The 24,062-nt window shown below is 37.1% G+C and overlaps 1 protein-coding gene across 4 annotated transcripts in view; it reads right to left on the minus strand.

Annotated features, from left to right (window-relative positions):
- CFDP1 (craniofacial development protein 1) overlaps positions 1 to 24,062 on the minus strand; it is a 108,707-nt gene that overhangs the window by 79,263 nt on the left and 5,382 nt on the right. For 3 of the 4 annotated variants that reach the window (XM_081030393.1, XM_081030392.1, XM_081030391.1), the window contains 4 exons: positions 19,526 to 19,643; positions 17,870 to 18,092; positions 17,244 to 17,371; positions 10,447 to 10,566 (listed from right to left, as the gene is read on the minus strand). In XM_081030393.1, coding sequence (XP_080886519.1) covers positions 10,447 to 10,566; positions 17,244 to 17,371; positions 17,870 to 18,092; positions 19,526 to 19,643 — 589 coding nt within the window. Of the gene's footprint in view, positions 1 to 5,991; positions 6,587 to 10,446; positions 10,567 to 17,243; positions 17,372 to 17,869; positions 18,093 to 19,525; positions 19,644 to 24,062 lie in introns of those variants that run through there. The other variant, XM_081030390.1, reaches the window with a different exon arrangement.

Below are 24,062 nucleotides of genomic sequence, written 5' to 3' on the forward strand. Positions count from 1 at the left end.
TGAGATGCAAATATTAACCTAGTTTAAAAGTTTTAAATTATTTCAGCATAAATTTGTCATAGGTTCCCTTGGGTAACAGGGTTCTGGCAAGAATCCAGGGATAAGTAACTGAATATAGTAAGTGCTGAACTTCAGATTAGCCTGATCTTCAATCCCTGACCAAAATAATTAGAACACAGCTGTTCAGCCTCTTCCATAAGAAAAATTCTCCAATCCAAATGAAAATATTTACCTAATATGAACCTTTCTGAATAATCATAACCTTCCATGAAATGGCAGCAAGATGCCTGATCAGATAAGAATCACTAGTTACTATGCTTAGGACAAACGACATTCTTCACGGATGTTAAAACTTCTGGGAAAACATAGTAGCTTCAGACACTAAGGACTTGAGAGAGAAGTGGCATGCTGCATTTTAAAAGATCTAGTCCCTGCATTTTAAAGGATACAGCCCCTGAACTGGCTTACAAATTTCTCTCAGTGTTTATAAAACTCAGATTTTTCCTGAACTCTAAGGTGACTAAGAATTAATTAACTTTGATGATTTGATACAGTATGGAAACTATCTATAGGTGATACCCAAAATCTTAATTTATTCTTTCTGTAAATTTGACAAATGCACAAAAATGTAGCATTAGTTTAATTTTTGAAAAAAGAAGGTTGTTTTTGGTACAAATTTTCAAAGGAGGGAAAATTTTAAGCCACAACAGCAGGTTATGAAGATCCAATTAACATAATGATTATGGAGAACACTGGTAATACTGGTAATAGTGTGCAGAAATGGCACCTCACATAACACTGGAGATTTATTTGGCAACACTTATTAGGATTTAAGGTATATACATCTCATGACCTAGCAATCATACTTCTAAGAATTTGTCCTCCAGAAATAACAGCACAAGAACGTTAAAAAAAAAAAGAAAAAAGAAAAAAGAAAGTGCAACAATTATTACGGAATTATTCATAACTGTAAAATTTGGAAAACTAATGTTCATCAATAATGGAATGGTTATTCAAGTCACAGAATATTCACACAATGAAATACCATGTAGACATAAGAAATGGAAGTGTTTACATTGAACATGTAAAGATGCCTTAGACTGTTAAGTAAAAATTCAAGTTGCAGACTAACATAGAGTCCATTTTTGTTTTAATGTATCTATGATTATAATTTATTAGCATAGTATAAGGAAGAATCTGCACAAAACTGATAGCCAGTTAACAACTATTAGCCTCTGAAGCTGGGAATGAAGGAAAGGTAGGCAGCATGAAAATTTCACTACTCTTTCTGAAAAAATGTAAGTGGTGGAACTACAGGTCATTTTTACTGTCTAACTTGCAATAAAACAACAAACAACAAAAGAAGCTTTTGCATCTCAAGGAAAACAAATGATAGAAAAATCATCCGTCTAAGCACATCAGTAGAGTTGAAAACAAAACAAATTCTAATAAAAGACACATGTAGGAATCATATAGCACACAGAACTCAAACCAAGAGAATAATTTAATTAGTCAAAGAAGAATGTACAGCACTCATGTACCAAATCTTGAGAATGCTTCAAGCTCCTGGGACCTTGCCAAAGACAAGCTGTCTTTTCAGAGGGGATTCTGCCCCCTAGTGTGCACTAAAAGAAGCTAAAGCACTTGAAGCAAACCAATCAAGCAGTGAAATTGAGTGATTTCATTAGTGAAATGAAGATTTTCACTTCATTCCTAGAGCATCACAATTTTCTCTCTACATGAAGTCCTCCATGTCCTTGTTTCTAAACCAATTTCCCTTTATCATATTGAGTAAACTTTGTGAACGTCATGACTTCAGCTACTTATTCTTTCTATTCTTCCCTACATTCCCAAGAAGTGCCCAAAGCACATTATCAATTCATAATTCACACCAACAGAAATTTGGTACAACCAACAGTATGATAATATAGCAAAATAAAGCTTTCAAAGTTTATAACAGTTATAAGCACCTGACTCTTAAACTCAGATTTTTAAATCTTGTTGGCACTATAACTCTAGGCTAAGGGCAAAGGGAAAACACTGCTCTGTGCAATGAAATCTCTCTCTTCACAGGATTTTCAAGGGACACTAGAATTTGTTCAACACTGGGCAACCTTGAAAAACACTAGGAACACTTCCTAGGTTCATAGTACTTGCTGTATTCAATCCAAACTGACAGAGGTTACCCCATCCTGGTGACCACAGATTACTATATACCTGTAATGCTTCTAGAAGTATATTTAAAAAAAAAAACACAAAACAAAACAAGAATAAGTTAAAACCAAATGAAGCAGATTTTAACATCCATTGAAGAACATAAAGGTGAAAATCTGATCCAGGGTTTTCTTGCCCCGACACAAAGCACATCACTGTGGAGTTGACAGGCAAGATAACAGCAAGGCTGCCAGAATCAATCATTTCCATTGTCACACTAGCTCCTTGAAACATCCTCTTAAAACCTATTTCTATCTAGCTAGTCCTATCCTAGAACAAAGGCTGCCAGAAGAAATGCACTTAACACAAGCTGTGCAAGGATGTCTCCTAACTTCCCTAGCAACCCAAACTGCCTACAATGTAGGATTCAGACCTCAGTAGGAGTCCATTACCATACAAAAATAGTAGCAGCCATTATTCCCTAGTCGACTGATCACATCTTGTCTACAGCTTCATTGTTGACTGTTAAAAGAATATGTCAATATACAAACATACATGGAACTCATTTTTAAAATCATGCTAGCCCCTTCAATTTCATGAGATAAGAATGAGATTAAACAGGAAACCTGGATTAGCCATGGTTCATGGGGAAAAGACTACAAAGGAAAAGGGAGGAAACAGTCATCTCACCTCCTTCAAAAATAACAAAATACAAAATAGCTTTCAAAGAGTCCTTTATCAGTTATAAAGCTGAAGAGAGATACTTTTAACAAAAAAGGCTAATTAGGAATGTAAGAAAAAGTGGCTGCATGGCAGGCACAGTGTCTGAGCACTCAGGCTTTGGTCTCAAATAGATCTGAACTGGAATCCTGGCTCCACTATCCATCAACTATGTAATCTCAACAAGTTAATGACACTTCCCCAAGCCTCAGTTTCCTGATCTGTGAAATGGGCACAAAGTTAATGCCTGCCTCTTGAGTGTTTATGCAGATTAAATGAAATACTTAGGACTGTGCCTTAAACTTGGTAAACTGTCAATAAATAGGAGCTATTTAGTCTTTTTAAAAAGGTAAATAAATATTTAACCTGCAGTCTCAGAAGATAATATATCTAATATTTTATCTAAAAAACTGGTTCCAAAAGGAAACTGATCTGGTCACTAAAGAGAAACTTGTCATCCTAGAGTGTGAGAAACACTTGACTACAGGACCCAAGCAGGTAACAGAAATGAATGAGGTAGATGAGCAGGGAGCAGGAAAGGGCAAACACCATCTACTCTGCTCCAGCTCACTGATGTCACAAGGAAAGAGGGAGGGCAGTGGTACAGCTTCTCATTTCTGAAGAAAAGCCAGTAAGCCAGACTTTTATGTTAAGTCTCCTGATTTTTAAATGCTGGCCACATAAAAACCTCTAAGGACAGATTGGGTCCATGGGCTGCCAGTTTGTGAATGCCTGCCCTGAAGTAGGGTCTCAAACCAGAAACGGAAGGTCTAAGTTCAGTGGTTATGTAACTGAGGGACTCCAGCTCCCTAAAACAATGTATCTCAAAGGGGACACTGCTGGCATTTTGGAAAAGAAAATCCTCTGAACAAACCCTCCTAAGTGATGCAGGATATTTAGTATTCCTGAACCCCACCAGTGTTCTCCTCAAGTCATATGACAATCAAAATATCTCACCACTCATTTCTGAACACCTCCTACTGGCAGTACCACATCCACTAAGAATAACCAAGTTAAATTCAAGTCAGTGGGAAGTTCAAGAACATCTATTTATAAACAGTAATAAAATAAGGACAGGGTCAGCCCTAAGTAAACTCAAACTAAAATCCCAAATTATCATCAAACAGGAAATCTCACTGAGTAGAAAGCTTACAGCTGGCTCTGGAAACAAATCAAAAGGCTTAATTCCCTCTCCTTACTTCTAGAATTATGACAGAAGGAAACTGCTTTGCCTTTTCTCTAGTCATTGCTTTTACAGTGTTACTAGTCATCATAGTTTTCCACCAATTTCCTTTTTTCCTATAGCAGGAGCTTACATATAGGAATGTACATGCTTCAAAGAAATCATGGTGGAAGAAATCTAGGCACCCAAATCACCCACTCCTTGGTAACACTCCTAGATTTTTCTCTTATGGCTCATTCAAGAACATATCCAGATTACCAAATGACCCAGCAATTCTACACCCAGATATATACCCAAGTGAAATGAAAATTCATGTTCACACAAAAACTTGTACATAAATGTTCATGAAGTATTATTTATAATAGCCTAAAGTGTAAACAACCCTATGTCCACCAACTAATGAACGGATAAACCAAATGTAGTATATCCACACAAGGGAATATTATTTGGCCATAATAAAGTATAGACACATGGATGAACCTTGAGAACATTATGCTAAGTCAAAGCAGCCAGACGCAAAAGGATAAATATTGTATGATTCCATTTATGTGAAATGTCCAAAAAGGCAAATGTAGACACAGAAGATCGATTAGTGATTGCCTGGGGGTGGGAAGGAGAGGTAAGGATGGAGATAAAGAGTGACAGCATTTCTTTTGGGGGTATGAAAATTATTGTGGCTGTATAGCTTTATGAATGCACAACTCTGTGAATACGGGAAAAATCAACAAAGTGTGTAATTTAAATTGCTTGTTGAATAAATAAAAAACGCTCAATAAAGTTGTTTTTAGAAAGAGAGAGAAAAGCATAATTTAAAATTACTGAGTCCAAAAATATCACGGGTCACATCTGTTAGAATACTCACTCTCTTCTAATTATCTTGATTATTACAATTACCAATAAGCCCTTACCCGTGATATTTATGCTTTTGAAAAAGCTGATTGTCCTCTTCCTGAAATGGCCATTCTCATCATGTACAGCTGACTCTTAAACAATGTGGGTTTGACCTGCATGGGTCCACTATGCTGATATTTTCAACTGACCTGCACAGTCCAAACCCATGTTGTTCACCGGGGTCAACTGGTGGCTGGGAAACTGCATATGCAAGAAGACCCATTTAACTTATACGCAGATTTTCTTTGGGGCATTCGGACCCCTAACCCTGCACTGTTCAAGTGTCAACTGTACATCTATTCACCAGGCACACAAACACATGCCAACTGATCACGCATTTCATGAGAACATCAAACCAAGAAGTGAAGTCAGATTTCTGATGTAACGTGTCTTTTTTGTTGTTGTTGATATAAACACACTTGCTGTGAATAATTTGGGGGTCCTTTCTTCCCTGTTAGTAAAAACACGTGAAATATAATTAGCTTTGAAATGCTCCTCTCAGTATGAAAGCAACTCCTTTAAACATAAAAGGACCTAAAAAATAAATCAACATAGGTCAGAGGTCTGATCAGTCATCCTAACAAGAGATTCTGATCAAAAATTAGAGACATTTCCACCTAATATTGTGGCTATATCTGATTTTTGTTACTTTAAGTGAAATGCTCAATGCTCTCTCTATCAAGACTATGTATCGAAAATTTGTAAAACTTAAAACAGCCAACAGTCATGTTAACTCATGTCAGAGGAGTTTGGGAGACATCAGATTAGCTGCTCAGACAGGAAGACTGTTGCAAGATGTACGGTTCCCGGGGACTGAGTGGTCCAATAGGCTGAATACTGACAAACCACAAAAGTCAGGATTACTGTCTTCTCAGGCCTTTCGTCTGGTCTTCTACTGCATCAGGACACTGAGGAATTCTGTCTCTTCTGTATTTGGGGCAAACATTGCTAAACTGACACACCCATGATGTTGTTGGAGACTCAACAGTAAGGCCTTTTTTTTCCTCAATAGACGGAGAAAATAAGACAAAACTACATGGGAAAACGATGTTTTCCACCCTTGTGCTTTATTGCCTGAGGTCATTCCCAATCCACAAGGAGGCAACTAAATAATAAGCCCTTAATTAAACAAGTTAATGCCCATAGCTAGGATAATAAACTGTGATGAGACTAACAGCCCACTAGTAGCCCACTACTGGAATGAGGTAAGTAATAAATGTGGGGTTGAAAGCCAGATACCCACAAACTCTGGGAGAAGCTAGATTCAAGTGGCCAATAATATTGGTAATGAAGATGGGGGGAGAGGGCAGAAAGAGAGGGTGAGAAGTGGAACAAGAGCTTAGCGTAACAAAACTATGGGAATTCAGACATACTAAGCATTGTGCTTTGTATTACCAAATGTAGAGAGTGCTTCTTGTCAGTCTCTAATTCAAATTGGGTGTTTGGTTTACTCCATTCCCAAAGCATAAACTATGGTTTTTTTATAGCTTACGCAGTGTGCTATTTTAAACATGTGGAGGAAATACATTTTCGGTTACAAACATTTGCTGCTCCTGTGAATCTGTTCTTGTTTGCTAGCAAAGGATGTGGGACAGGATGTTTTACTCTCCTGCTCTGGTTTTCCTGTATTGCTTAAATCTGTTTAGAGAGAAGAAAAATAAATAAATAAAGTATTTCTACTAGGCAATTTCTATAAACTAAAGCAACTCCAAAAATGAAAATGAAAAAAGTCTGTGGAAAAAAATATTAGAATAATTTTCTTTTAATAAATTCGATTACTCCTATAGATTCTTCCCTTAAAAATACTTTCCATGCCATGTACGTTCAGCCTGTAGCAGACACTAGTGTTGGCAGACAAAACGTGCTCACTTAGAGACACCAAATCAATGGAATTCCTCCTGACTGTCTTTTCTCAAGCACAATTACAACTGTAGAACCCTTTTGAGATACAAGAAAAATGATCATGCCAACCTGAAGGTCATCTTCCGGATTTATTCAGAAATTCAAGGTACACTGTATCATTAACTTAATGTGTGCCCATTTTCATGTACAACTCTAAGGACTTTTTTACTCAGGCAGACACATCCTGGTAATCTGTTATGTCCCACCATAACTTTCAAAAAAATGGATTTTGGTGTCAAATTTCACTTTACTCCTTTATAAAGATATAGTCAGTAGTTCATGAATCTACTGAAAGATCTTTTATCAGTTGGCCCCTCCAAATTCCCTCCATGTCCTCCTCCACGCTGCTCTCTGCCCCAGATGCTGCCCTGTATGGACTAAAGACTCTCTTCTGGGTCAAGCCTTAGTCAGGCTCCTTTGAGTCCTCATTTCAACTAGGGTTTCAATCTCGGCCCCATCCTTGCTGGGCTTGCACAGCTCAGTTTTAGTAAGAATCCTGTAAAGTCAATTTAAAGAGAATCCCCCCGACCCTAGATAGCTGATCTGATCATTCTCCACATTTAACAGAGTTCCTAATCCCACCTTTGATGTATGAGGCCTAGCCTGCCTTTGTCAAGAATCCCCCCATTCCCACTCCTCTTAGTAATATTCCATCCACTGCCCCTGCCCCTCTCACACTGTTCCTTGGCTATAAATCCCCAGGTGTCCCTGCTGTACTCAGAGTTGAGTCTGATCTCTCTTCCCTATTTTGATAGTCTTAATACCTATTGCAATAACCCTGAGTTAAGTCTTCCTTACCATAACAAGTATCAGAATAATTTTTTCTTTCACAAGATTCAGTGGTCAGTAGAGCGTCCTTGCTCCACTGAAATGGGAGGGAGGAATGAGAGATCTGGGTATTCATTCCACTGGCTTTTCCCTGGAGGGTCCATCACTAAGTGAAGGTCTCAGCTCCTGTCAGGAGGCCCTGTCTGACATAAACTGCTCCCCTTCTTGCTCCTTCAAGTCTAGGGGTAAAAATGGAGCCTCATTATTACCAGCCCCGGGGATACTGCACTATTTCTATCCCTGTGGTTTTTCATTACGGTGTGAATTATTAAACTCTCCTCAAAGTATCCTAATTTGAGGATGCCATCTGTTTCCTGCTGAGTCTACCTAATATAGATATCATCTCTGCAGATTTCTTATCCTAGAAAGGCTATTTATTAGCTCTTTCTAAGAAAGGAAGGCATGGACACAGAATGCAGTGATATTCCCATGAGTGACTTAGTGACTTCATCAAGCTGACCTTGTTAAGCTGCTACTTCTCTCTCCTCCAGTTATCCTCATAATTGCAGTATATTCAGAATAGAGTATATTCTGAAACATGTAGTTTCCAAGTAGAATCTCTAAGCATCAACAGGAATTATTTTAAGAAATACCCAAGGAGTCTAGAAGTAAAAATTATGCTAGTTGAAACTATGCTAGAAACCTAAGGTAGAAGAAGCTTTGCCTTTATTTCTATCTGACACTTAATCCAGAGGTACCTTTCACAGTAATACTTTCAATAAATTCAAAATACACTATTTAATAATACCAGATAGAAGCCTGGTAACCCAAGTAAAAGCCTGTAAAAGGCTCATTCTACATCTAGTCTAGAGCAATATTTTTTCAAATTCAGGCTGTAGTAGATTATGAAATCACTTCAATGAGTCATAACATTTTAAAATACATACTATACACAATACTGTAAGACAGAACATCAGAGCTTATCATATATCATAAAGGTAAATATTATTTCACCAATTTTTTATTTCACATTTTTACATACCTATATCTATGCGTGTACTATGGCATACTGTAAAATGTATTCTTTACTGTGTGTAGCAGTCAACAGAGTTTGAAAGCAGTCAATAGTTTGAAAGCTAATTCCTTTCAAACAATGATCATAAGGCTTAAAAACATGTTGCTTCAGCCTATAGCCCCACTTTTTAGAAATCTCAACCCTCACTAAAAGTACAGTTCATTTCGTGACCCAGTACCAGCACAGCAGTAACTGAAACAAAAATGTTATGAAACAATGTTAACTTTCACTATGTGATATACTATAATATTTTGTATTCTATTTCATTTCTTTTTAATAATGACTGCAAACCACAGCTTAAAAAGTACTGGCCTAGCGTACTAATGAGGCCAGGCCTGGAGAACTGTTCATATTACTTCGGTCCGTCCACAACTAACTCTGCCGGTGTTTACACCTTCCCACTGTGGTAACCAGCACCTAAATTCTTGTCCTTCTCAGGTTCTGTGTAACTACTACATGACTCCTGCCACCTAGTCGCTCCAATGGGAGAGAAATACTTGGAGTAAGCAGCAGATAAAGAGGAGTGAGCATATGTGGACGTAGCCCCAGCCACATCCTGACACTCACCGCCACGGCCCACAGAGAGCAGCACCTCACTGCAAGCACCTGCAGTCCACAGGCTGAGGAATGAGGCCAGGTGGAAGGAGCTGAGCCAGTGACTGATGGTAGCTGGAGGATCAATAGCCCAGCCTCCTTGCCCTCACTGTATTCTTCACCATCGCCCTGAGTTCCCTGGCAGGACTGGCCACCAGCAGCAGTAACCTGCTAGGTAACGCACCCGTGCTGCCTTCCTTCTCACCCCTTTTTACCTTGCTACTCGGGCTTCCTGGAATCACCTTCCATATTAATGACTGGCACTCAAACCTTCATCGGAGGAGCTCCTTCTGGGTAAACACCACCGTGGTGAGCATACTAGTGTAACAGAGTTGTCTGGAGCCAGAGATGCAGACATGAGAAAAGCCTGTCCTGGAAAAGCTTATTATCCGATAGGAAAACTCATTTTTTTTTTCAATGTAAAAAAAACAAAACAAAACTTTAGTGTTCATAGCAATGATGTTTGGGGAGGGAAGGAAGAAGCGGCAACAAAAGGGTTAGAAAGCCCCTATAGGTGACTTTTGTACCCCCAACACCTCAAAACACAGAGGACCCCACAGGTAGCACCAATGTCCATGTCACTTCTCTGTAGGTTAGTACCCTGGCCACTCATATTTACTGTGAGGCTTTACTTCTTACACATAGGTTAAGAAGACAGGGATTTTTATTCCCTCCAAAGAGAAAGAATGCCAGTCTTCTGCTAAAAATAACTCAAGTAATATGGAAACTATGAAGGGAGAAAACCTATTAAGTTCCTGACAATCTGTTAATTGAATTATTTGTAAATCAGCTCGGACCTTTTTATGTGCTTTTGAGGTCTTTGGGATGGGAGTGAGTATTCAACCCAAATCTTTCATTAGACATTCTGATGATACTGTCATTCAAAAACTATTTTTAAATGTAAACTTTACTTCATGTTCAGCTCTGCAGTCAACACTGTATATCAGGACTTTTTTTAGGGTAGAATCAAACTAGAGACCTATGACTAATTTTCCATTGCAGCTTCCATTTTGGCAAATATTTCAGCAAAGGCAGAGCAGAGCATGATTCCTTCTCTCAGGAAAGGAGTCAGGACAGCTACAGTTCAAGCAGGTCCTTAAACTGAAAAGAGCTTCCCCAGCGTGCCAGGTAGACCTGGGCCTGGGACTGGAATACTCACCCGGACCCAGCAGGGAGGGATGGCAGAGCTGAAGGGACATTAGCCTGTGGTTTTTCTTGCTCATTTTGCTTGAAGAAGGATTTGGCCTCTCTAGATGTAGCATCTACTTCCTTAGTCACCCTGTTCCAAGGAAGGAGATGTTAAGTTTACAAGAGGAATAAAGAGAGAAACAAAATCTAAAAAAGGGAATAAATGACAACAAGGAAAATACCCACTGAGCTTTATGGTTAAAGTATACTATAACAGTTCTAGAGAAAGACATTTTCCCTTACTACATGAAACAACAATGTATGTAAACTTGATCTCTCTAAAATCCTCTACGCTGGTAGTCACTACTGAATCACAGGCCTTGGGGGTTACCGATGTGAAGGCTGGAAAAGGCTCTCCCACTGCACCTCACTTGTCAATTAGGGCTCACACATAAAGGCCTAGTAAAAGCTAGAGGAAATGGAATATTTGGGAGAAAAACACTGGCATTATTTCAAAAAGAAAGCAACAGTGTAAACAACTGGAAATACTCTGCAGAAGGCTCCTGTTCTACACTTAAAAAGAAACCTTGAGATGAAACAAGATCCCTCAAAACTGGCTTATTCGGCACTAATTTGAGAATGCAAACTATATGATTGAGAACCTGGTCCAATTTCAAATCTGGAAAAAATTGCTTTCAATAAAACTGAAGAGCAAACAAGGATATTTCTGGTGCCTGAAATTTCAGCTAAATAAAGGAGAAATGCCTAATGCCTGCTTAGGCTTGCTAACTCAACAAAAACATCTGAGGAATTTTGTTCAAATTCCAATCTATCTGTAGAAAGGGTCCAAGATTATAGTCACTGTATTACATGTTCAACATGGTCATCCAGAATAAGGCTGGCCCATAATGATAGGAGAATCCTACAAATTCCACCTTTGCAGGAATATGTCTCTATCTTTTGTTTCCTTCCTTCTAGGCTTCTTAGGACCAGAATCAAATTTTCTTATTAAGAGCCATCTCACTGCTGAACTCAGTACTTTGTCACCCACACAAATGACAGAGTAAGAGTTTGACAGTTTTGTATTAAGAATCTTCACTGGGAAAGACTGCCTAGTTAATCTTGAAGGGCGACTTAAACAACAACAACAAGCCTCTGTTATTCCCCTGTTTAAGTTCCTGAAACAGCTCAGTATTACTCAGAGGATCAAACATAAACAGCTGAGTCTTGCCTTCAAGGCTGTCCAAAATTTGGTCCTACTTTCTATTAGGCTCAATTGGTGTGTCCCTCAGCTCTCCCAAATGAACCTCTCCGTAATGAGTCAAGAGTCAAAAATAAGAGGAAGAATTTATATGATAGATTAGACCATCATTCAGCAAGTAGTCACTCCTTCGCTGTTGACCAAGAAGATACTTCCCCACCCCATTAATGTTGGGCTTGGGTACATGACTTGTTTCCATGGTCAGTGAGACGCTGGCTGATCTGACAGAAATAGAAGCTTTCAACGTGTTTGTGCTGTTTCACTTGCCCTTGAGTTCCATCCTTTAACCACTAGAATAATATGCCTCAGGTATACTTGCTACTGGTCCAAGGTGCACGAAAGACATGTGCTGTAGATCTGGACCCAACTAGCAGCTTGGAGTCAAGCCTAGTGAACCCAGATTGCCAGAAACACATGAGCAACAAACAAATGCTTACTGGTGTACACCACTGAATTTGGGGATGGTTTATCACACAGCATTTCTGTAGTAACAGCTGAAACATTTACATTTCATGGATGAGAAAACTGAAATCTAAGGGGTTAAGTTACTTTTTTAAGACTAGCCAGAGATTAAGTAGCAATGGCAGAGAGAACCATGTAATAGACTCTATTTCCCACAGATTGGTGAAACAAATTTCCCATTCCACATGCTATTCTAGAACTGATACTACCTCAACAAGAGGGGCGTGAATGTCACCACCCCTTGAAACTGGGTGGGCCTTTATCGCTGCTTCGATACCGAGTTGAGTGTAAATGAGTTGAGGCTTGCTGATAAAGGGTGACACAGCTTCCACTGGCTTTCTCTCTTGGGAATGCACCTTTGCAACGCCAAGTTACCATACAACAAGAAGTCTGGCTACTCTGAAGCCATCATGCAGGAGAGAACACATGGGAAGACCACAGAGAGAGAGAGGCCTGAGGAGTCCGTTCCATGTCCCAGGTGTTTGAGTCTTCCTAGCCCAAGGCACCAGACGTGGGAGGAAGAGAACCTTCAGGAGGGCTCCAGACCTATGCAGTACAACTGCACAGGGCACCCCGAAAACTGCCTAGCAAGAGCTGCCAAGCTGAGCCCAGGCATCCCCAGAACTATGAGAAATCACAATAAAACAATTGTTTTAAGCCACTAAAACTTGGGGTGATTCCTTGCACTACTATATAGACAACCAAAATAAACCCACATCCAAACCCAAGGCTTAATGCAGAGTCCCAGAGTGCTGGACTAGAAAGAGTTGCCTTTAATCTCCTTGCCCTGGGTAGAATCAGGGGCAGACCTGAGATGGCTCATGAAGAACAAGTGGGAAGTTCCACTTAGAAATGGTGGTCTGAACACAGGTTTTATTCTCCATTCCCTACTCTGATAAACAATGGTAAACAAATTTACAAAGGCAAAATTACACATGGATAATAAGAAGAGGTATAACGGCAGAACAGAGATGTCAATCAAGTTTTCTGAAGATAGAAAGCAAACAGACAAGTAGTAATTGGCTTAGGTTTTTCTTTTCTCTGATCTCTTAGGCTACAGGTAAAACAAATCTGTACTATGCTATTGTAGAAAGGTTCAGAAAATTGAAATACCAGGAAACTTTGAAGGTGGAGGAGTAGGGCTAAACCCAGCTGCAAGTTCGCATCAGGAGCAAATAGGTTCCAGGTCCCCTCCTGCCTTATACCAGAGGCTACTGTCACTTAATTCAACAAAACCCATTCCTCTTTTGAGAAATGAAAAACACAGAAATTCTAGACTTAAAGGGCAGGGTTAAAGTCTCATTCTGAAAACAGGAGAATTAAATAAAAATCTATTTGCTCACTCTTCCCTTGCTATAGCAACCTCAAGGCTATGTGTTCTGGATGGCTGAGTTACATGATAGAGTGCTACCCAACCTGTATTAGACTTTGCACCAGTAACAAATGAGTATGTACTATGTTATGGTACTGAGTTTCTGGGTTTATTTGTTACCCCAGCATAGCACAGCCTAGCCTTACTAGCACATGAATTTAACGAATAGGAATTTAAGAAAAAGAAAACATGGGAAAGGTTATCAACAAACAAACTTTTCTACAAAAAGAATATTCTACAGAACATTTGATGTAGCAAATTTACAAAGGGCCACATCATTACGAAATTTTAGAATATTGGGGATAAGAGAAGATGAAGATCAAGTAGCCCAAATTATAGGGAAAATAAAAGAAGCCTTTATGCAAAGCATGTTTGTTTTTTTTAACTTTTATTTATTTAAGTGTGTTTTTCCAGGACCCATCAGCTCCAAATCATGTAGTTTTTTCAATCTAGTTGTAGAGGGCTCAGCTCACAGTGGCCCATGTGGGGATTGAACCGGCAATCTTGTTAAGAGCCCCGCGCTCTAACCAACTGAACTAACCCCATGGTTTTGTTTTTTACTTGTTTTACCAGAGGACTAAAAAAACTTCTGTAGCAGCCACCCAAAATAATTTGGTAAAAATTTTCTGGAAAGCAACCTAAATCCAGGCACTGTGTTACATGTGGGACGTATAAAAAGATATGACATGGTCTATACCCTTAAGGGGCTCACAGCCTATCATATCAGGGAAGCCAACCATGAAAATGAGTCATGACAATACATGATCTCCAGTAAGTGTCATAAAGGAAGCAAGGAAAAAGTATAATCGTGGGAGTTCCGTTAATTTCTCAGGGTCAAAGTCCTATTCGAATTCACTAGGAAACAACTTCTATAAACTGGTGTGTTTCTCTTATGGACTTTGCTACTTAATGTTAACAAAGTAATATTGGCAGATTTCTCTGTTGACAGTATGCGTAGTTCACTTTTAACAAGCAATAAGAAGAGATTCAGCTATCAAAATATCTTCAAGTAGGAGTGGTCTAAACTATAGACCACTTCTAATATACAAGAGGGAACACTGACAAGAAAAAGCCCATAATTAGCAGTAGTTAATTCAAGTGTTATCAGCAGAAATTCTATTTTAACTCCATTTTCACTTAATTCAGAACTCCCTGAAAAGTCTTTATTTAAACTTTCCATGACTGGCTGTTTCCAAACGTGAATCATTTAGGAAAATCTGAGCTAACTGGATCAGCTGGTTATGTGACAGGGAAGGATTAAAAAACGATTTTTCCTTATTCTCCAAGGTTAATAAGCTACACATTTCTCAAGTGGGGAAAAAACAAAACGAAAAATTAAAAATCCAAAATCTAACTATTAAAACATAATTGGAAAGAACTAAAAGCCTAACTTTCTGCTAACACTACCTTATGCTTATACTTAGAAATTCTTCCCAGTCATCACTAGCTCTTTCCCACATTTCTTAAAGATGTAGTAATATTCTTAACTTGATACAAAAAGAAAAAGCAAAATAATGATATCAAAAGAGATAAAAAGATATGTTCAAAACTATACACCAAGTTTGTATCTGGCTGTCAATTAAAATTTAGGCCTCCCAAGTTCCTACATGAGGGTTCCTTATAATACCTAAACTTAAGTATAAATAATTTAAGTTAAAACAAAAATCCTACCCAATTGCCAACTATTAACAGGCCTTTTGTTTTCTTTAGGAGGAAAGAGTTAGAGAACTTTCACTTGTCATGTTATATATCTCTGTAACGTATTTTTCTCAAGTAATAAGCATATATTACTTTTGAATATATGTTATATTTATGAACAAAGAAGTGCTTCTTTACTCCTGTTTGATAGACATGGTGCTGCCCTCTCCCGACAAATCATAGAAATAGCAGAGTCCCAGAATACCCATCCAGTAGTTGTAATAATTTACAGATATAAGTCGTGCTGTCATCAACCCAACTTAGATTAGATCAATTAACAAGTAAAACTTAAACTATTTTGTCATTATTAAAAAATTTTTAAATTAATATACACAGTATTTATTCAAAGTTTGTGTCTAGATGTTCACTACTGAGAACTGATATTTTACGTAGTTTTTTTGTTGCAATTACAGAATGAAAGGGTATAAATATAACAGTGATTCCCTGTATCAATCACTTATACTCACACTTTCAATGAACAGCGTGTATGGTTATAAATTCTTTTCCTTTTCCTATCTTATGTTCATTTTGACTATGTTTATTAAAATGTAATTATATGTCTATTAAATTTTATTGTTAAAAATTTGGGATTGTATATATTTATTTTAAATTTATTTTTCTATAATTCCTGTCTCTTGTGTTTTACAAAAGTATTGGTCTGCAACAGATTGAAAATTTTAAATCAGGGTCCTTTACCACAGAGAGTTTAGATAATAATCTGCATTAAAATGAAATTTACTGGATGTGGGAATTATACTGTATCACGAAGGAGAATGTCCTTGTTCTTAGGGAACAGTGTTCAAGTATTTAAGAGGGAAGTAATTCTCTAATGTGTACAAGTATTTCTCAAATGGTTCAGCCAAAACAAAAAGAAATACAGATATATATGGAGGTGAGAGAGGTAAAACATTAACAAGCAGTGAATCTGAACGATAGCTATATGGGCGTTCATTGTAATACTACCCTTGCAACATTTCTGTAAGTGAAATTTTTCAGAAAAGTTGGGGAGAAAAATTTTTTTAAATAATAAAAAGTTTTGCTATACATTTATAAAACTCATAAGGCCAAATCCTTTTTTTCCGAGATGTATTTTTCACTGGACAAAATAATTGTTGGAAAGTAGATATTATTTTTAAGAGTTCAATTTTAGGGGAAATCACACTTTTAGAGAAATTACATTCTTAATTACTGTCAAAGAAAATAAATGTGACTACCTAAAATACTATCGACTGGCACCTAATCTGGTCTCATTTAGCTCTAAATTATAGATCTGCTGTTTTCACATAATAAAATTTAAATACAGAGGAAAGAGGAAATGCTGGGCGTGTAGCTCTTACCTAGAACAGCCAGGAGGTCATTAAGCCCCTACTGTTTTTCTAAATCAGTAACAAACCTCATGAATCAATTATAAAGAATAGTTTTAACCCTTTTGCTGTGACGTTCATTTATATCTGAATGAGTATACCTGAAATTTTTATACATAAGAATAACGCCACTTATATCCAAAACAGCTCAAATTATTATTATTAAATGCATAAAGTAGTCAAAATATCAACTTTTTGTATTTTGTGGATTTTGATACATTTTGGAAAAAAACTTGAAATCAATTAACACAGCCAAAGAGTTAAGGTGAAGAAATAAAACAGGTAGCAAATTTCTCTCCTGATACTTTCAATTCTTACCTGATTTCAGAGGCTTCACTGAGGTTCATACTTCACAGTCAAGGAAAATAATAAAGGGAGAAATGACTTAGTCAAAGTCACAAAGCGTGGAAATGAGTATGGGACCATATGCTTTACTCTTACATTTTCTTGTTTCTGCTCAGCCAACCACTTCATAATACCCCAAACTACATTACAATATGTGAAAGGACCTTTCTCATGTTCCCTGATAATTCACAGAGCCAACGTTTTCCTTAAGTTCCATATATAACTACAAAATAATACGATGGGCTGGAATGAACCAGATGTCTAACACCATTTAGAAAGATGCTCATTTTTAAAACTACTTCTGAAGTTTGTGATTGTCATCTTACCTGACTTCTTCACCAGCAAAATCAAACACTTTGGTGATTTTAACTTTTTCTATTTCTTTAGGTTTCTCTGGCCCTTCTGCTTTGCTCACTGATTTACTTGAACTCATTTCTTCAATCTCCTCTCTTTTCTATGAAAAAAAGAAATGTAATCCATTTCACATAAGGAAAGAACCATTCACACATGCTGTTTATGGCTATTCTTAAATGTTTCATCTCTACACAGCTAAAGACCTACTGAAAATTTATTTGATTAAAAAGCTTATTTGTTCTACCATAGGGAATGCTTTTTCACTTACCGTGTTTCCCCGAAAATAAGACCTAGCCGGACAATCAGCTCTAATGCGTCTTTTGGAGCAAAAATTAATCTAAGACCCAATCTTATTTTACTATAAGACCCAGTGTTATATGATAAGATTAATTTTTAATCTTAGATTAATTTTTGCTCCAAAAGATGCATTAGAGCTGATTATCCAGCTAGGTCTTATTTTCGAGGAAACACAGTAGTAGAGTTACTATCAAAAGGCATCTATGTAGTCTGACGTCTGCTGTAAGCTTCAAATCTCAGTCTGTAAATTTTTTAAAAATCTATCTAGAGAAACATTCATCTCATTCATCTACCAACTTACTTTAACTTGTGGACTCGGGGGCACTTTTGATTTTGGTCCCACATCATTGAGGAAGCTGGCCCACAGTTCATCCTCCTTCTTTTTCCTTGCATCCTCTGACCCAGTGCCTTTTTCCTGCTCTGCTACCGAGTCTTCCTCCTCACTGCTACTTTCTCCGGATTCCCCACTGGCATCCTCCTCTTCCTCTTCCTCTTCTAACATGAGGCCACCCTGTCTTCTCTTCCTAATCACCAATAGTCACAAGAAAAAAGAAAGACAAGACAGACAATGCAAAATGATTTCGGTTATCCCTTCCTCAATCCCAAACATAATGTTGCAAACCCAAGAAAACTTAAATCTGGGGATTATTGACTAAGACACACATTGAGGGGGGCGTATAAGAGGTACACTGAGATTTTGTGGTGGGGAAAAGAATTGAGCTCTTTAGCTTTTCCCCCAAACACTTAGAATCAAAATATAGTGTTCTATTTTAAAGTCAGGACCAGCTATTTTCACCAAGAAACACCCTAAATCACCTCACAGAATCAATCTGTCCGGAGAGTGTTCCCAGAACATCTCTGTCAGGTATTTTTGACTTTTTTAAAGTCATTACATTTGTAGAACATGTCTATTGAGGAGAGTTTCTTCCTAGAATTCTGGGGTTGTGGGATCCATGTTTCTTCCCACTTTCTGAAGATATGAAAGCTGGATTACAGAAAACCTCAAGGACATAAGAACTGGGCCCAAGACTCATGAGAGTAAATTGATTCTGACTTTTAATACCTAAATACCTAAAGTGAATCTAATACCTAAAATTCTTTTTTCCCTTTTTATAAACTACAATCTGCTTTTTACTTCAGTGCCCAGGAAGACAGAAACACCAATCAGAGAATAAAAGACTTCTATGGAAGATTCTCTTATTTGAATTAAACAACCTGTCATAATTTTCATAACATTGGGTAGAGTGTAATTCCGTAACAGGTCTACGGACCACAATTTACTAATATTTATATATAATTTTCTTAGTGCATATAACCCTGGATCAAACAATGCTACTTCTACAGATCTGATTTACAGACATACTTCTATACATATACAAAGACACTACAGTCTTGTTTGTTGCAGTAAAGATGAGGAACAATCTAAATGTCTCTCATATGGGGACTCCTTAAATAAAGTCTATTCATACAATGAAATATTATGACATCACTGAAAAGAATAAGGTATAGCTAGATGTACTCCCATGGTATCATCCAAGATGTGAAATAATGACAATGAGAAGCAATATGCAAAGTATTCCAGTTTGCTTTTTGGTTGAAAAAGACAGTAGAAATATATACTTACATGCTTGTACATGCATAGACTATCTCTGGTAACACAGTTCTTCTGAGGCAAAGCCACAAGGGCTAGAGACATGGTATACATTTTTTTGTAGTAATTGAGTTTCTCACTTTAACCACGTGTACACATTATCTATTAAATTTTTTTAAATTTAAGCTCAAAACTTTGTAAAGCTTGCCAGAGATCAAACTGTAATTCTAAAATGTCACCAAATGTTTCCCTCAAGAGAAAAAGGTAAGAAACCGTGGCAGCAAGAAATCTATCATCAGATCAATCCCAGCAATGAGGCTTGTTGTGAAAGCTGCTGACTTCTAAGGGCCTGGAGGGCAGCATCACCTGGCTGGCATGCTCTGAGCCTTTCTTTTCTTCCCTTTGGTTTTCTGTGTCTGCTCTGCACCATCCACTTCATCTTCCTTCACTAATTCATTTACATCATCTTCACTATACTCTCCACCTGAAATCACATAATAGGGTGGTCACACAGACAGGAATAAAGGCTTTCACATCCAGATGAGACATTTTCATTACAAAAAAATCTAGTACTTTCCACTATTCTTCAATTAAAATATCATTTCCTTAGGGAAGTCTTCTCTGTCCTTGGAGACTAGGCTAAGTTATCAGATTCTTAGTGTTCTTCTTCTATCAGTGTTCTGTGGCAGTCGGTATTTTCCTCTGTAATTCATCCCACTTGTAATTAACGTTTGAAATTTCTGCCATGCTCTACATGAGGATATGGATCCTATTTATCTTTATAAATATTTGCTGAATGAATGAATGAATGAATAGAAATTCCAGTTCTGCTACTGTTCTTTTCCCACCTCATCTTGGATATCTTTCAAAAGACAGCAAATTATACCTTGTCTTGTCAATAAAAGGGGTTTAGAAAGAGTCCTAAAGACTTCCAGTTAGACATAGCAGAAAAAACAAACATGTCTATTCTCCATCCTCAGACACTGACATTCAAGGCATCTCCAACAAAGAATTGCTGCCAAGATTCCAGTCTGACCACACTGTGGGCACCAGTCAATAAATCCTGCCCACATGGAGATTCAACTAGTTTTACTTCATATAAACTTTTATTTGAAGTGTAACACACATATTAAAAAGCACACAAATCTAATGTACAGCTCAATGTAATTACGCAAAGTGAACACACATGTATAACCAGCACCCAGCTCAAGAAGAACATTATAACCACATTCCAGAAGGCCACTCATGCCCCCTTCCAATCACTAGCCACCAGCCCCTGCCCAAAGGTAACCACAGTCGTGACTTCAAATACCAGAGGTTAGTTTTGTTATTCCTGAGCGGTAGTAAACAGATGCCTACAGTATGTACTCTTTTTAAGATAAACGTTTTCCAGTCTGTTCACTGACATGGCATACAAATAATGTCATTTTAGGTAGCAACGAGCATCTCTTTAAAGTTGAGATCTCATTCTTTGATATGATTTATCACCACAAGGGCTCCCTGCGGAAAAAAATGAAAGAAACTTCAGCTAATTTCAGGTCTGAGGGAAGAAAAGCACAAGGTGAAACTAGGACATTTTGCTGTGCCAGAAAGCAAGCAAGCTATTTAAGAATAATGGGTCACATTAAGAGGTCATAAGATCCATCTTGAAAGAAGTTTTAGTGACTTGAGCAAACAATTATATAAGAGAGGGATCAGATTCTCTTCATCCTGATCCACCAGTCACAATTATGGGAATCAACCAGGTCTTCTGAAACACACAAATCATGTATAATGTATTTTAGCCAAAAATGTTTTACTTGAACCCAACAAGCATTTAGACCTAACTTCTAATATATGGAAAAATCAAGGGACAAAGGAACAACCTAAAACAATACCATGAAGGAGCAACCGTGGATTTGCCAGGTTCAAATACAAGTGAGACATTCCTCAGGACATACGGCCTGATCTCTTATACAAATCAATGTCATTAGAGAAAGGTTGCTATTACACAGGTTTAACTATATATGTGTAGTCCTGAACTGAACTGTGATTTGGACAAATAAGCTATAGCTATTTTGGGGTCAACTGGGAAAACTTGAATATGGTCTATATACTAGATGAGTTGAAAGTTTACTGAAATGGATAGGGAGAGATTGTTCACTGAAAAGAGCAGCTTACAAAGCAACATGAAAAGTGTAATTTCAGATTGGGAAAAAATACAAACATTACCTAGATTTAGAAAAAGATCAGACTGAGTATTCACTAAAGGATTTAATACTGATAATCTCTGGGTGATGGGAAAGTAATGATTCTATCTTTTTCACCTTTAATTGTCCGCATTTTCTAATTTTCTATGAAGCTTATGCAATGTTTTTATAATGATGTAAAGTTATTTTTCATCATATAAATGGGCAAGTGTTGCAGATAGTTCAGACAACGAGATGCACATGGCTCTGGATCTAAAAAGATGCTCAATCTCACTGATAAGAAATAAGCAAATTTTAAATTAAAAAAATCAAGATCAAATTGCATGCAGTTACTATAAGAAAAAATAAGATGCAGAATAACATCCTTATAGACAATGAAGCACAAAATATTGTCCAAAGACTCAGAGCTTCCCTCATTTTTTTAGTCCCCCGTGCTTAATTATGAGCCAAACTCAGAATCACAGAAAATCTGAGAAAGCATCTAACATCATAAAGCCCAAAACAAACAAAAAGAACAAATAAAAACCACCTTGGAGGTGGTTTCCTCATTGTATGTGGCTAGCATTATTTGATACTAAGATTGGACAAGAAATAACAACATCCCTCATAAACACAGATGCAAAAATCCTCAAATATTAGCAAATCAAATTCAGCAATATATAAAAAGAATACATCATGACCATGTGAGTTTTATCCCTGAAATAAAAGGCTATTCAAAATTTAAAAAATCAAATCAAATCACTATACTAGTAATTTACCACATTAACAGACAAAAGAAGAAAAACCACATACAATCAATAGATGGAGAAAAATAATTTGACAAAGTTCACCTCTCAGTAAGTTAAGAATAGAAGGAACTTCTTTAACCTGATAAAAGGTATCTGCGAGAGGCAGTATATGCAGACTGCCAGGGTTCAAATCCTAGCTCAGCTGCGATCTATCTAGCTGGGTGACTGTGGGGGCCTCAGTTTATTCATCTGTAAAACGCAGAGCACAACAGCACACACCTGGTGGCATTAAGTGATGGAGTTAGTCAATGTAAAGTATTTAAGATACACACACGCACATGCACGAGGCATCTGTGAAAAATCTATAGCTAACATTACACTAAATGATGAAATACTGATGTTTTCCCCTTAAAATGGGGAACATGATAAAGATGTCCACTGTCATCACTCCCATTCAACATCATATTGGAAGTCGTATAAGTACAAGCCAAGCAAATGAAATAAAAGGCACATCTATGGGAAAAAAAAAATGTTTCTATTCACAGACAACATGATCTATGTTTTTTTTGTGGGGGGAGAATTAGGGCAGTCTTGGAACTGTTCATTTTGGTAGTAGTTACACAACTCTAAACATTTGTTGAAATTCACAGCACTGTACACTGAAAAGAGTTAATTTTACTGTATGTAAGTTAAAATTTTTTTTAAATTAAGTATTATTAATATCCATAGAGCAGTAAGATAATACACTGATGAAACAAGGTGATGCTATAAAAACGGAATATTCAAAGAATAAAGAAGTTCTTCAAAATTAAAAAATATGAAAGGAGAAAAAAACAATAGAAAAGTTGGAAGATAAAATAGACAATTTCCAGCGGCGGACTGATGGCTCAGTTGGTTAGAGCACGAGCTCTGAACGACAGGGTTGCTGGTTTAATTCCCAAATGGGCCAGTGAACTGCAGCTCCACAACTAGATTGAAGGACAACGAGTTGGAGCTGATGGGCCCTGGAGAAACACACTGTTTCCTAATATTCCCCAATAAAAAATTAAAATTAAAAAAATAGACAATTTCCCATAAAGTGGGAAAAGGTCAAATGGTTAGAAAATAAGAGAATAAAAATTAGAGGTCAGTCCAGAAAATCTAACATAAGATTCAATTTATGAATAATAAGTATTTCAGAAAAAATTAAAAATGGAGAAAATTCTAAAAAAAATAAAATAAAAAGTCCCAGAAGGCCTAGCACAATGGATGGAAACAGACTCATGCCAAGGTATGTATATTATTGTGAAATATCATATAATATCAGGAACTAATAGAACAGTCTATCAGCTTCCGGAGACAAACAGATCATAAATAAATGAGCAGAAATCAGCAACAAATCATGTTTCTTAATAGAAACACTGGAAACTAAAAACTAATGGAGCAACACCTTTAAAAATCAAATGGAAAAGTATTATAGTGCTTGGAATTATTATTATTAAACACAGAATTCTATACAGAATGAATAACAATCATGCCTGAGGGTCACAGTTATTTTTAGACATTAAAATTCTAAAAAAAAAAAAAAAAAAAAGATTCTACTATGCATCCTTTTTCCAGAAGTTATTTGAGGATTTATTCTGTTTGGCGGGATGCACCAAGAAAGAAAACATGGGACATAAGAAATAGGGAATCCAACAGAGAATGGAAATTAAGGGACCACCCAGCAGAGTGATGAGATGGAAGATACTAAGTTTAAAACTGGAAAAATCAAGCCAAATTGGAGCAGGTCAGAAGGAAAAGATGGACTTCAAGAAAAAAGTAAAAGATTATCCAATGAATCTAAATATCTTGAAAGATAATTTAGATTATTCTGAGAGCTGTCAGCATAAGAAATATCCAAAACTGCAGAATTTTTGTAAGAGTTTAGAGTCAAACAGACAACATATGCTGGGGAGCAAGATCTCAAATGAGAATCACAACATTTTTACAATTTCCTGGATGCAT

This window comes from Rhinolophus hipposideros, assembly GCF_964194185.1.
Source record: "Rhinolophus hipposideros genome assembly, chromosome: 21".
Taxonomy (NCBI): domain Eukaryota; kingdom Metazoa; phylum Chordata; class Mammalia; order Chiroptera; family Rhinolophidae; genus Rhinolophus; species Rhinolophus hipposideros.